Here is a 13,513-nt window from a genome sequence, read left to right as displayed (position 1 = left end):
TTGCTTAATAAAAATACGCGATGCGTTAAATCCACGGGATAATGTAATGCTTAAATTAAAGTTAAGAGCACAAAAGCGAATAATTTTTCATTTTACTATTGGCTTACTATTTCTCAGAGCAATATTTACTACAACTGTGAAGCTGTATTTGTGAAGTCCAAATAACTATTCTTTTTAAAGAACTTACAACAGGTAGCATTGATAAGTTTGTTAATTTAACGAAAGAATCTTCAAGTAGTGTTTCAAAATTAACAAAGTAAATCCACGTTGTTCGTACGATGAAAGTATGCCTCGTCTTCCAAAATTATGCGGAAAATTTGTTCTTTCATTTACACTTGTACTTCGATAAACTTGGTACAAGCTGGTACAATTCCAGCAAAGGAAACTCTCCAAAACTCCTTTAATCAAACACCACAAATTCCGAGCTATATTTAAATATCGCAACCTGTTTATTCGAATCCCATGAAATATTTACAATGCAGCAATTAACTACTAAATTCACACCTAATATGCGCGTACAATCCCAAGATAGTCCACGTATTTCTATCTCTGTACCACGATGGATAATTGCAAACAAGAAGTACAGCTACAGATCTGCCAAACGTGTCCGAAGGTAGCTACATCCTGTCAAGCACCGCTATAAAAGGCACAGCTATATATTATTCCTCGAGTTGTAGGTCGAGGCTGAAGCGGAACAGTGCTTTTCTTAAATCACTGCACCTTGCAAAGGCCGGTGATCGATGGCCGGACGACGAGGAACAACGCGACACGTCTCTGTAAGCTCCTCTGGAACACCGTCACGATCGTTGGGACATCGTGTAATAAAGCGAATACTATTCGTGCCTACGCATAGATCCAGCCCGGAAGCGTCTTTTAAAGTGTCCCTTCTCTCGACTGAAAAGGTATCCTTAGACTAATTATACATGCTCGTGGCGATTACACGTTGTTCGTAGATGCAGATGTAATAGCCGCATACATTAGCCCTATGCACCAGTATGAATATTTCAACCGCGTCGAGGACACGACACATCGACGACGGAAAACGCGAATTATTCACCAACTTTCGTAAATATTGATCGCTTCGTCGGTTCGGTAACAAATCTAGGGCCACTCGAGTCGAATCTGGACTCCCGTAGAACCATTTGTTAACAAATTGTAATAATTCGAGAACTTCTCGACTCCGGGCAAAGCGTTCGACTTCGCGACTCTTAACAACGAAATTATTTCAGAGCCAGTTTACGCGAAACGTTAATCGTCGACGAAATAATTTCCCGATGCTAATTTTATGTTACTTCCTTGTATAACGTTGCAAATCGTTAGCAAGCTGTTAATTGCGACAGGAAATTATGAAACTTTGGTTAAAAATGTGGCGTAAAGTAAAACGAAATGGTAAGAAGGGAGGAACATAGAGACGTGTAAAAGTTGAATTTACGGTCGTTCGTTAGGAATCAGTTTCAATAATTCTCGAGGCGGCGCTTCCCAACTGGAGTTTGCCGTAATTGCCAGTTCTGAGTTCGCGATGCCGCCAGAGAAAATTTTTGGATCTTGATAGCGCATAAGTAAGGAGCCGCGATAGAATCTTTATGTCGCGCCCTAAAAACGCGCCATATTGCTTGTTTTATACGACAAAAAGAACATTTTATCGCGAGATCCTCTGCTCGATATGCGACATCTTCTGCGAGCGTGTCGGGAATGAAAAAACGCTAAGAGAAAAAATACCCTTCGTATGTGGTTACTTGAATCCATCCAGAAATTTATTACTAAACTATACCTCTCTACTGTGGCTGTGTATATGTAAAGTATGAAAGTTTGGAATATTTTACGATGGCTAATTTTATTTCTTAAACTTCGGATATGTAGAATTCCATAAAAAGAAATCGATATCGTGTCCACGACATAGGTTACAGTAAGTAAACGCTTCATAAAAACAGGTGATGAATTTTTTACTCTTTTACTTAGAGTTATTTAGCCACAAAGCTTTCTTCCTGCTTACAAAATAATCCTATATCAATTACGTTTCATATTATCGTCTCGTATATCATCTACGTTCTATATAATAAATGAAAATAATTGTAAACGATACGCATTTGTGACCGTAATTGCTCAACTTTATATTATTCCAAGTGTGTAACAAATGTTTCTGCGACACTTTATCAGACACGGTTCTGTACACGCATTCCATCGATTGTAAACCAATCATCCATCATTTGAAATTCATTTGCGTCAAAAGTAATGTTTTTATCGGAAATGAATTTTTTCGCGTTAAACTTTCGCTCTCTTATTTACATTATACGTGTATCACCTCACTTATACCACTATGCGTGTATATATTTTGCATTGATGATATATACTCGATAATTCAGGTCCTTTTTACTCAGCAGCTCACACCACTTGCACTCTTCCAAAATACGTACATAAAAGATACTGCACGTTCGATAAAATGGTGACGTATACGGTCGATATAAATCCAAACGATGCGACATAAATATCTCAGCGACACTCGAAGACCTTCGGGTTGTCTTTCGTGAAAGTAGACACGATGCAGTTATTTACCACGACCATACGTCTCAATCTCCATCTAATCTCGCGGAACACCCTCGATCGATCGATACCATACCTGCTTCTTGCATTACTCTTCTATCTTCAACCTTCTACACTTTTTATTTTTATTCTGTCTTCTTTATTTCCCTCCTTAACTCTCCTTCTTTCTAATTTGAAATGAAAATACATGCAAATCGACGAAGAAGAATTTTTTCTGGCCTTCCCGCTTAGTTTATCGACACCGCTAACCGTATTAATTTTCACTGAAGAACTTGAACGCACCACTTAACATACGAATCGTCGCCGGTTGGCGAGAGATATCATCGGCGGGAATTCCTTTATGCATAATATGTACCATACAGAGAGCTATTCCTCTCTCGAACGCAAATATCACGATGTTCTAATTACTTTTATCTCGGCTGTGACGACTGCTCCTTCCCAGAAAACTGCTGTATAGATGTCTCGAAGATGGTTTTGTGGTTGATCGTGTCCCAACGAATTCCAATAATCTTATGAAAATGCATAACGCGTGAACTTGTTGCTTCCTCTTTCTTCCTTTTTTCAATTTCATCAGTGTTAAGTATAAGTAATATTTCCTAAATTATTAACACAATTAGTTATAAAGTTATACAATCTGGTCAGATATTCATAATCATCCTATAATAATTTATACAAATATATAATTAATATGTATATATATAGAAGAATATATGAAATTTAGTCGAAAAGGGACGTTGTATTCTATAAAAATGGCTACTGATTGTGAGGACTACAAACATTAACTGCGTTGAACATAAATTCTGGTACAATGAAACGCAATTAATTTGGTAAATAGCTTTGTTTAATGATTTTAAGGTAGTGTACGAATATCCAAATATTTGTACGATAATTTATACTATTATTCGTTTGTATATATGATATGCGTAGAAGAATCCAAGCTGGCATTTCGACTGCTTTAATTAAATTTATCTTTGCAAATGCAACAAAAATAACTAGAAAGATAAAATGTTAATGAAAGAAAACATGTAGAACGAACGTAAAAGGAGAATAAATACGTTTCTCCTCGCAAAAGAGTAATAAATCATCAACGATGTTTTACAAATTTAATATCACCTCATCAACGAAAAATTGGAAAAACCATCAGATCTAACAGATAACGTATTATATTTTGCGCTAGCGAAACATCTCCCGGCATTTACACTGAGCAATTACGGATTTTATTTTGATTAATACGAATTCCTAGAAAAACTGCTTTCCCGATATTGGATTGCCCGGAACAATAAAAAGTCCTACGGAAAAAAAGGATCGAGATATTATTCTTTCATTGAATAACCACGCTCAAAGTGGAAACGGGGAACGACTTCGTTGAACCTGCCTTTCATTCGTATAATAAAATACGGCTAAAACCGATTAATCGAAATGTCTCTCAAAAATTCATATCTGCGCCCGTATGCAAATGTGTGGCAATCCGAGTCGACATTACACGCTATAATTTACGAGTTTGAGGGCTCTCTTCGTAACTTGAAATATAATTGGTCGCGGTAACGAAATAACGTTCATGTCAGTGCAGAGAAGACGAGACTCCAGAGACAAACGTTTCAGTGGAATTCCTACGGACGATAAATTCGCCATTGTGGAACGAGACTTGGGCCTCTGTAAACGTTAATGATGCATTGACTCAGGCTCGTGGATCGATATTAAGATGATTCACGCTGTTCTAACGGTTAGCCGTGTTGAATAACGAGGACTATATCGATGAGAAAGCGAACATGGTGCGAAGCGATCGATGTTTCTACGTGACTTGAACAATCCCTTCTCGAAATCGAGTTAGTATTACCACGATCGATGCGACGTTTAATACGATTAATAATCGCACGCCGCGACGGTTCAACGACCCGAAGTCATTCGTTTCGTCAATTAGTAACGATTAGTGGCTCGTTTGACCACAGATGGAGAACTCACCGGAGAAAGTATTTGTGAGTCTTCGTTCGTCGCTCACCCTTCGGAACATCCCCGGTAATACCTTGAAGCGACTCAATCGGCTTCCCTCGCAAAGATTATTTACTCGTTAGGAAATTAGTTGCTTTATTATCGAGCGGTATCGATTGATTCTATCTACGGTATCGCTCGCAATTTCGCTACGTCGCGTCGTAACCGATCGCCAGCTATTACGCGCCCTGCTGTAGCTTTCATCGTAGCTTTTTATCCCCTCTCCCGTACAGTTCACCGTGACGAAGTAAAAGCCGGTGAAGCAACCCGTTCGAAAACTAATTTTTACCTCGTATCGGCTGGTTGCCATTAAATTATCGATCCGATCGATCCCCCTTGGTGCGGCCAACGAACGAGCAGAAACATTGTACAAAAAGGAAAAACCGGCACTTTCGGGTTAATGCGATAGCCGTACGTTTCCACGGAAGCTTTTGCTGAAATTTCATTTCCACCGGTATCGTTTAGTAAACACATTAGATCTGATTTAACCGGCTATCTGGTCAAAAAATATTTCTCCGCATCGGTACACGCCCACGAATTCTCGCTATCCCGAGGAAGCTGTTCGCTTTATGGAGGAACGTTTCATTTTCGACGCGGAGAAATTGTCACGGGCCTGAACGAACGGGAATGAAATCAAACGTGAGACGAATATTGTCGAATCGCGTTCGTTTCGGCTAAATTTTAAGAATTTTTCCTTCGATGTACACCTTCGTGCATGATGGGTACGACGACGACCAGGGACGAACAAAGTTTCTTGATCGTCGCACATAACGAAACAAGCTTCTTTTCCATCCGCCTGGCGTTCCTCGTATACACTAGGTACACTCACTTTCCAAGAGTGAAGAAACGACGAGACAGGAAAAGAACAGGAAAACTGAAAAAAGAAAGAAAGAATGCCGCTTCATCCAGTGCAGCCGAGCGGAAAATAGCTAATATTCTAAGACATGGGCGACATCGTGCTGGAGATGAGCTTTGGCTGGTAGTCTGTGTATTTTGGAGAACAACCACCCCTTCCGAACTATTTATTCGGGAAGAGGACGAAATTCTCCAGCAATGAAAGGCAACTCTGCCACGCTCTGTGCGTTTTTAATTTTAACGTTATCACTTGATTCCACGAATATTCAAAAAGCTTTGCATCAACGAACTTGTTCAAAATGTATATTAAATATTTATATAACACCCACAGCATGCGTACGATATCTTTCTGCAAACATAATCCGCAAATATTTCAAAATTGTATAATAGACGTTACATCATTCGATTAACGGAACATGAAAAACATGAAAGAATACTGACAAGCTTTACGAAAGATGAAATCATATTGAACGGTATAATATAATAATCTCTATTCTAAAATAAATACGTATAGTTTCATGTATAACGCAATGAAAACATATTATTTATCAGTTTGAAGCAAATTGAAATATTCGTTATATCGTTTATAAAGTTTAATCGGGATTTCGCAGGGATACAATTGGAACAATTGTAATATGAAATATGTTATATAAAATACAGGATAAATTGGGTTGAACGTAAAAGAATTCTTTTTAATATAGGATACATAATACGATTTTTATCATCGGCGAATATTTGAAATAATCTTTATCGCACATTTAAAAATAAATATAACAATAGAATCCTTCCATTTTCATAATCCATTCCAATTAATCATGGCATAAATGAATAAACGTCTGTAAAAAATATTATATTTCATGCCCAATTACCTAAAACCAACATGTCCTCGGATTCGATGTGTTGGAAATCGATCTGCGCCAATGAATACGATAAGCACATTAAACACTGTTATCTTGCCAGAGATGCAAGTTTCAGGAAGCCATAATTTACACCCTTGCTATTATATTCTGTGTAGTAAGGTGTTTTTGCAACTGTGAAACGGAGTATATAATCGACTAACTGGTCCGTAACCATCAGTAGCCGAGACCTGGTGTAACATGAAGGTGTCAACGATACTACTGGTGTCTTTTGCGTCGTGGGTAGTAGCCCATCCAGGTCTTCTGCACTCGGGAAAAGTCGAGAACAATTCGGTATGTAGTACAGTTAAAATATTTTATAGAGTTTTACTAAATTCTATATAAATTATAGATGTGTTAATTTTACGAATTAGATAAATTTTTATCCATTCAGGAAGAAGAAAGAGCAGAGAGGCAAGAGAAGCCGAACGTATTAATTGAAAATTTAATATCATTGAAGGATAAATTTATACCATTGCAACCGTTTGAAAATGGAAAGTTAGGGGAACTAGGGACATTGAATATAGCGCAGCAGAGTATCGGTAATGTGGTAACAGATTAAACGAGATTTTAGAAAAATTGATAATATTTGTGTTGTTTAATTACGCAGAGAAATTTGGAATTCCTACGTCACCGATAGCGTTCTTACTTGGTAAGGACAATTTCATCATTTCGGCGATTTTAAACGCGATTGGAACAGCCAAAGAAGTGATTGGAGCAGCCAAAGAAGTGATTGAAACGATCAAAAGCAATGTTAAGAAAGGTGATTCGATTCGTGTATAAAAACACAAACATTTAAGAGCAAAGTATTTCTTTGCAAAGTACACGTAAACTTCGATATTTGAAAACAAATAAAACGTATCTGTAACGCGAACAAACAATTAATTCCCAATCAAATGGGGCTGAAGAAAGCAAATTCGACAAAAATACGGGAACAGTATAACGGTAAAATTAATGAAAATGCAATTTATGTTTTTCAGTGATAAAATTGCCTTTCCTCGAACGTGAAGAAAAGACACCAGGTAATGTAGAACGCCTACGCCCAAAGTTACATTGAAAAAGTTTACTTTTAAAGGAGCAGATAAATAAAGAAACAACTACATATTACTTTTTAAAGGAGCCAGTCTGGGCTTCGAGAAAACTGATTCTGCTCAGTTGAAAGAGCATGAATCAAGTGGTAAAGACGATTCTCGACTATCGACAGGAATTGAAGGAACCGATATGAACGAGGTGAAAGAAGGTTACAGCAATGGTTATCGGAAATCAACAGAAGGTGACGCAAAAGAAATTGCCAGCGAAAAACATGTTATTCACTCTGCTGATTCTCCGGTATCGTCGAAAGGGAATGCAAAAACAGATACCAACGAGAGAAAACACTCGGAAGGGTCTCAGATATCAACGAAACTGGAAGAAAAATCAGCTAGCACAAAAAAGCAGAGTCATTCGGTCGAAAAAGCTGAGAAAAAGTCGTTAACTAGCGCGAAAGAAGAGACTTCTCAAGGTCCGATGAATGTTACGGAAAAAGTAGCTGTCGACGAGAAAAAAGACAATTCGTAGAAGAGTAGAAGAAGCGTGGTAGCATATTGACCATCGATCGATCGAACAGAGAAGTAAATGCATTAGATAAGAATATAGAACAATAAAGGAGAACTTAATTTAAAAGGGAAAAAACACGATTCTTCGTTTTTGTCAAAGTTAAGAAAAAAATTTCCAGAAATTAACAAGGAAAGAAAGATAACCGGATGATAAAAATTGATCAAGAAACGTCTATCGTTGAAAGAGAAAGTAAAAATACTTCACATTTATCTGGAAAAGTTGTTAAAAATTTCAAGAAGAGACATAGAAAACGCTGACACAACGACATCTGTCGAAAGTAATATAATCACGCACAGAATGCTCGACCATGAAAGGATGAACTCCATCGAGTGAGAAAATTGATGAAAAAATCATCCGCTGTCATGTAACGATCGATCTGCTGGAAAAACAACTACGACCAGAAAAAGGCGACAATCTTTACAGACTATTTCAAGACATCAACAGAAATTGATGAATAAGCAGTAATCGAGGAGGAAAAAGGTGGCTGCTAGCGGAATTTTATATCATCAACTGGAATTTCTAAGCAAGAAAACTAGAAAAAGACGGTCACTGGAGTACCTCTAGTGAATCGACCAAACGTGTCATGCAAAACATAACTTTCAGAAGAAAATAGTTTTAAAGTATCAATCGATGTCGTCGGAGATGGAACCGAGAGCATGGAAGAAAACGAACGCGTCAGGATTTCTTGCGTATTAGCTAGAATTGATGAGTAAGCGATTGTGGACAGCATTGATGTCGTGATATTATAGAACGATTGTGAAGGACTTTAAAGAATAAACGTCAAGTGCATAAGGAGGAATACTAACTAAGGCTATTCAGAAGAATGAATAATTATAAAATCATTTGCAAATATCAAAATGTCATATGTTTGAAATATTAACAAATGCATCTATAACCGCCATTGTATAAAATAGTGAATAGTATAGTTAATATTGTATGAGCTAATGGACAAATTATTTCAAACGTTATGGTCACAACTTGTAATTTACAAGTATATGTATTAGTGGGCTGGAAAACTTAATTATTTAATTATTTAATCTACGTTACATATATGGGTGTTTCTTTATTTTTATGTATCTTAAAGGTAATACATATCTTGTGCACATATTACCCGCTTGTATTTAATTCGTTTATTCACCTTGTTTTGTTAATTTAACGCTAGTTATTAATGTGAATATCTAATATTAATTTACCGCGAAAGTTACATACTGTATAATTTATGTGATAATTAAATATAATCCAGTAGAGATAATGGTTTCTGTATTTCGACAAAAGGGAATATATTTAGATTCGATATATTATCATTAATTAAATTTTTTAAAATTTCTAAACTCACCAGTCTATATAGAAAAACAGCACGACAATAATTAACTGTAAGCTTCACTTTGGCTAGTTTCTTCGTATTTATCGAGTTGCATTTATGTGATATCGCAAATGTGACAATGCGACTGTTACTAGCTGCAATTGCGGATGATCTATATCGAATGTGAACGTTACGCAGCATGTAGGAAGTTCTACGGCCACGACCAATTACGCGTCTCCGGATATAAATCATCGGAAATATGAAGCCTACTGACGCAACCCGTCCATTGATACATTGTTACCATTGTGAGAAAGTAGCGGTGCATCTTTAAAAATGTACGCCTTTAAAATGTCAAGTCGTACTACGAAACGCATTGCACAATATTCAGAATCCTTTCTCTCGATTCTAACGGAAGAAAGTCTTCCTTCAGTCAGAGTTTCATAAAGAAAACGATACAATTAATCGTTTTACGAATTCAAATTTGAAACGAAAATATCTTTCAACTAACATATAATGTAACGTTTGAAATGTTTCATGGTGTCGTGTTCCAATTCTAACATTTCAAAACATTAGATTTATTAATCACATACTGACCTTTCAAAGACTACAGCAGACAATAGTATATACTAACGCTAGAATGCTAGAACTCTTTCGTTCGAACATACTTCCTGTTGACCGACGGATACAATGTAATATACAATTTATTTCAAAAAAGGGTTACGAACATCTACGAAAATGACATTAACTGGTTTATCCAAGTTTAACATAGGTCAGATAGAAAGTCGCTTACAATAGACATAGCAATTTCTTGAAACGTTAATCTCGTTCAAAGCTTCGACAGAATCGGAACAATAATCTACCAGCAAACCTAATTCGACTGGAACCTTCTACTAACTAGGAGAGTGCAAGCTTTTCGCGTCACCGACTTCATTGGAAGTTTGCGCGCGAGTAGATTCTATTTTTACAAAGATTACTACAGACTACATTCTAGGATTAAGTATACGATATTTTATGAAACATTCGTTACTGAAGTTTTTCTGAATTAAAGTACAATTAAATTATAATTTTAACGAGAAAATAAAACTAATACATTAAAAACTCATTCACATATACTACATCAAATCGTTAAAAATATTTCAAGCTTCTATCTAACTTATAGGGAAAACGGCACAGCAGTCGACGCTGTTCCACAGGAACGCAAAACAGACAGTTTATAGGCGTTCGATTTTCTGGAGGTTAATAGGCGATCGATAGTCAGTAACTAGCAGCGACGCAACGCCAGTGGCGTTTTTCCCGCGTTTATCTGGTGTCGATTGGTTTAAATCGCGATCCATCTCACGGTGGGCCGCTGTTAACGCTCGGCCCGGCGTGAATCGCGCGCTCCGCTGGCGGCCCGCAAATTACAGACTTCGTTAGAATCCCCGTTATCTCGATACCTCATCTCTTCCCCGGGAATTATAAAAACAATTCAGATTTATACCTTACGGCTTATCACGCGGGAGAAAGTTATCTACGTGCGCGGGCCTGGTTAGTATGTTGCGCAGACAGCGGCCGATAAATCTCCACGAGGGAAAGGTTTTGTTTCCAGTAAAGATTACAGCCGTTCGATAAAAAGTCATTGTACTTGGTCAGGCAGAGAGCAAGAGAAACTCGGAAGGAAAGAAGGAGACGCAACATGTTCGCTCGGAGCCAAGAATTAGAGTAATTTAAGTAAAGATGGATCAGAAGAAACAGGCCAATTAAATTCGTATTTCTCAATCTATTTGTCAGATACGTAATTCGTTGATACTGGCTGTTATAGTAATTGCAATCGACCTTGTAACAATAATGAACTGCATGTAATAAAAATTGAGGTAGACTTTGACATCTCACATGCATTACTAATTTGCATTAATTTTATCAACAAACTGGTAAATACAATGTTTAGTACTTTTAAAATATTTCAGTTCGGGACGTGTTTTAAAAATGATCGAAATATCTGCCAAATTGTTAGGCCGCGGTAAACCTCGATTTCCAATCGACCGTTCATCAGACACACCGTGTGTGGGGAACGTGCGAAGGAATGTATGTATCCTGGCGCCCTTCGCACGGCAGCAAATTTCGCCAGGCTCTCCGTCTCGGGAAGCCATTCTGCCTTCAGGAGAGGATACGGGCGCGCGAGATGGGACGCGTACATTCGAATTAATAAACCTTTCATAACGAGGCAAACGTTACCGTATAACTAGCTGCGCGTACACGGGACCCTGTCGCGGTCGCAAAAATACAACCGTGTACGAAATTTACGCGCGTCGTGCCGCATAAACTGGCGGTGGCCGCGTGCCTTCCCCTTCGTGAATCGGGACCAGCGCAAGTACAAGGTGGTGCGACAAAGATACGCTTCCTCGTTACCAAATGGAGATCGAAGCTCTGCTCTCTATGCCCCCACGTGCTCGCGAATCGAGAATCGTAGTCGGCCCATGCACGAGATTTATACCGGTGCACACGCATTATGGCGTTGTTAATATGCAAGCCAGCGAGCTGGGTGTACGTGTGTATGGCGCGCGAAATGGAGAAGGTAGAGTGCGAGCAGCACACGAGTCAGCGACCAGAAAGAGAAGAAAGAGGGAGAGAAAAGACACAGCTGAGCCCGCGTACTTTAGTAATTTATTTAGCTGCCGTGCCGTAATCCGAGATATTCATCCGGGTAATGGGTAATCGTAGACGCACTCGCAACCGTGCCTCGGAATCGCGGCAATTATAACTGTATACACCGACACATCGGTGATACACTCGCATACGGGTAGCGGCTACGAGAACACGCGAACGCACCACGCTCGATCTTGCACCACAAATCCAACGATTCTGTCTCTTCTATTGCTCGACGATGTCAGTTTAACGATCGGTTGAGCCGCAATTTTGCGTTCTCGGCTAGCGTGCACTCTTAACGTGGATACTTTTAACCGTTCTATTGTCAGATGTAGAGTGTTTGGAAAGTGCAAAAGTTCAAGTAATTTGTAAGGGTGTTTTATATTTTGAAGTAGGATGTCAATTGAATTTATGAGGGCGTTCTAATGGATATGAGTTGAGCAATCTTGTGTTTTATTTGAAAGATTCGTGTGCAAAAAAGAAGGACAGATAATGAGAACAACTAAGTGGTATGAAATCTGACCTTATGAATTTAAAATTTTAAATTAGCTCGAGTTAGGGTTAATCTAATGCTAATATCGAACAAAATAGCTCGGTGAACTGTATTAGTTATATCAAACAGGACTTAATGGCAGGTGATTTCATAGAAGACATTTATAGCAGTCTCTCCTGGAAGCCACACGTGCGTTGTTATACATAATACTGTATACATATGTGAACCGTCACATGCATTCTAACACGCCCGCCTGATTCCAATTGAGTTGCGCGCATTGATCACGCATTTTTGCAATTCCCGTAATGTTCGTACCACGCCAAAAATCAATATCACGATATCTCTGCCATTCTATCTGCTTCTAGTTGTATAATATGTCTGCAAATTATTCAACAGCTCTTTCGAAACATTTCGTACAGTAAACTTACCAATCAGAGGATGAGGTTCATGAGATGAATAAAAGTCGAAGACGATCGTTTCTAGATACTTGTAAGAAATTAATGTTCATTGTTTTGTTGTTTGACGAAGGAAAAGTTGCTTCGTCGAAAGTTAACGTAAGTCGACTGAGATTTATACCGGTAATCCGGTAAGCCATTTCGAGCAATGAACAGCGAAGCACTCCGGCGACGAAGTACCGTGGCGAGATTTAGCTCGAGATTAAAATTTTAAGTGCCACGGAAAAGCCGATGAAACGCTCGCGTTTCAACGTGATTCACTACCGTATCGTGTTTAGTTGCATTTGCGACGAATATGAAGCTTTCTTAGAATTTCTATACGCGAAACATAGAGCCAACCAAATAAACAATTGCGAAAATACTCGCGATTCAAAAAGAAATACGTAGGCTGTAACGTATCCACGACTACGAATTTTTAATATCGAACATAGAGTATCCACGGGCTCGACCTGTTTCTCTTCTCCTCATCGTTCGATCAATTTTTATCATCAAACTGAACGTAGTCCGAAGGAGACCCGTAGGGTAGGCGAAGGTTAAAAAAGTCATGGAAAGGTCGCCTTATCGAAACACGTGGGAACCATTGATCTAGGTAATACGTACATACAGGCGAAGTTGGAAACATTGTTGAGGTTGATCCATCGGGGAAAAGGAAGGAGGAAAAGAAAAGGGGAGGAGGAAGAAGACGACCCACGCGCCTCAATAACGATCACGATGCGGTCGTGGCACTAGCCCGAAGCGGGCAACGAAGACAATAGCCGTA

General features: G+C 38.5%; 1 protein-coding gene across 1 annotated transcript; it reads left to right on the top strand.

Annotated features, from left to right (window-relative positions):
- The first annotated feature begins 6,390 nt into the window (after positions 1 to 6,390).
- On the top strand, positions 6,391 to 8,980 carry LOC138188770 (uncharacterized). Its single transcript, XM_069130811.1, has 5 exons — positions 6,391 to 6,575; positions 6,676 to 6,823; positions 6,892 to 7,044; positions 7,262 to 7,303; positions 7,399 to 8,980. The coding sequence occupies exons 1-5, from the start codon at positions 6,483 to 6,485 to the stop codon at positions 7,836 to 7,838; spliced, it is 876 nt and encodes a 291-aa protein (XP_068986912.1). The 5' UTR covers positions 6,391 to 6,482; the 3' UTR covers positions 7,839 to 8,980.
- The last annotated feature ends 4,533 nt before the right edge of the window (positions 8,981 to 13,513 follow it).

The sequence above is a fragment of the Bombus flavifrons genome, chromosome 2 (assembly GCF_040668555.2).
Source record: "Bombus flavifrons isolate JBK064 chromosome 2, iyBomFlav1_principal, whole genome shotgun sequence".
NCBI classification, from domain to species: Eukaryota; Metazoa; Arthropoda; class Insecta; order Hymenoptera; family Apidae; genus Bombus; species Bombus flavifrons.
The sequence above is the reverse complement of the archived record's forward strand: the minus strand, read 5'-3'. Positions and strand labels throughout refer to the sequence as shown.

What these genes read in the sequence shown, in the direction of transcription:
- LOC138188770 (XM_069130811.1), top strand. Translation starts at nt 6,483, where the DNA reads ATGAAGGTGTCAACGATACTACTGGTGTCTTTTGCGTCGTGGGTAGTA. An exon ending in GAAAAGTCGAGAACAATTCG is followed by an intron (nt 6,576 to 6,675) that starts GTATGTAGTACA and finishes TTATCCATTCAG; the next exon opens with GAAGAAGAAAGAGCAGAGAG. An exon ending in CAAAAGCAATGTTAAGAAAG is followed by an intron (nt 7,045 to 7,261) that starts GTGATTCGATTC and finishes TATGTTTTTCAG; the next exon opens with TGATAAAATTGCCTTTCCTC.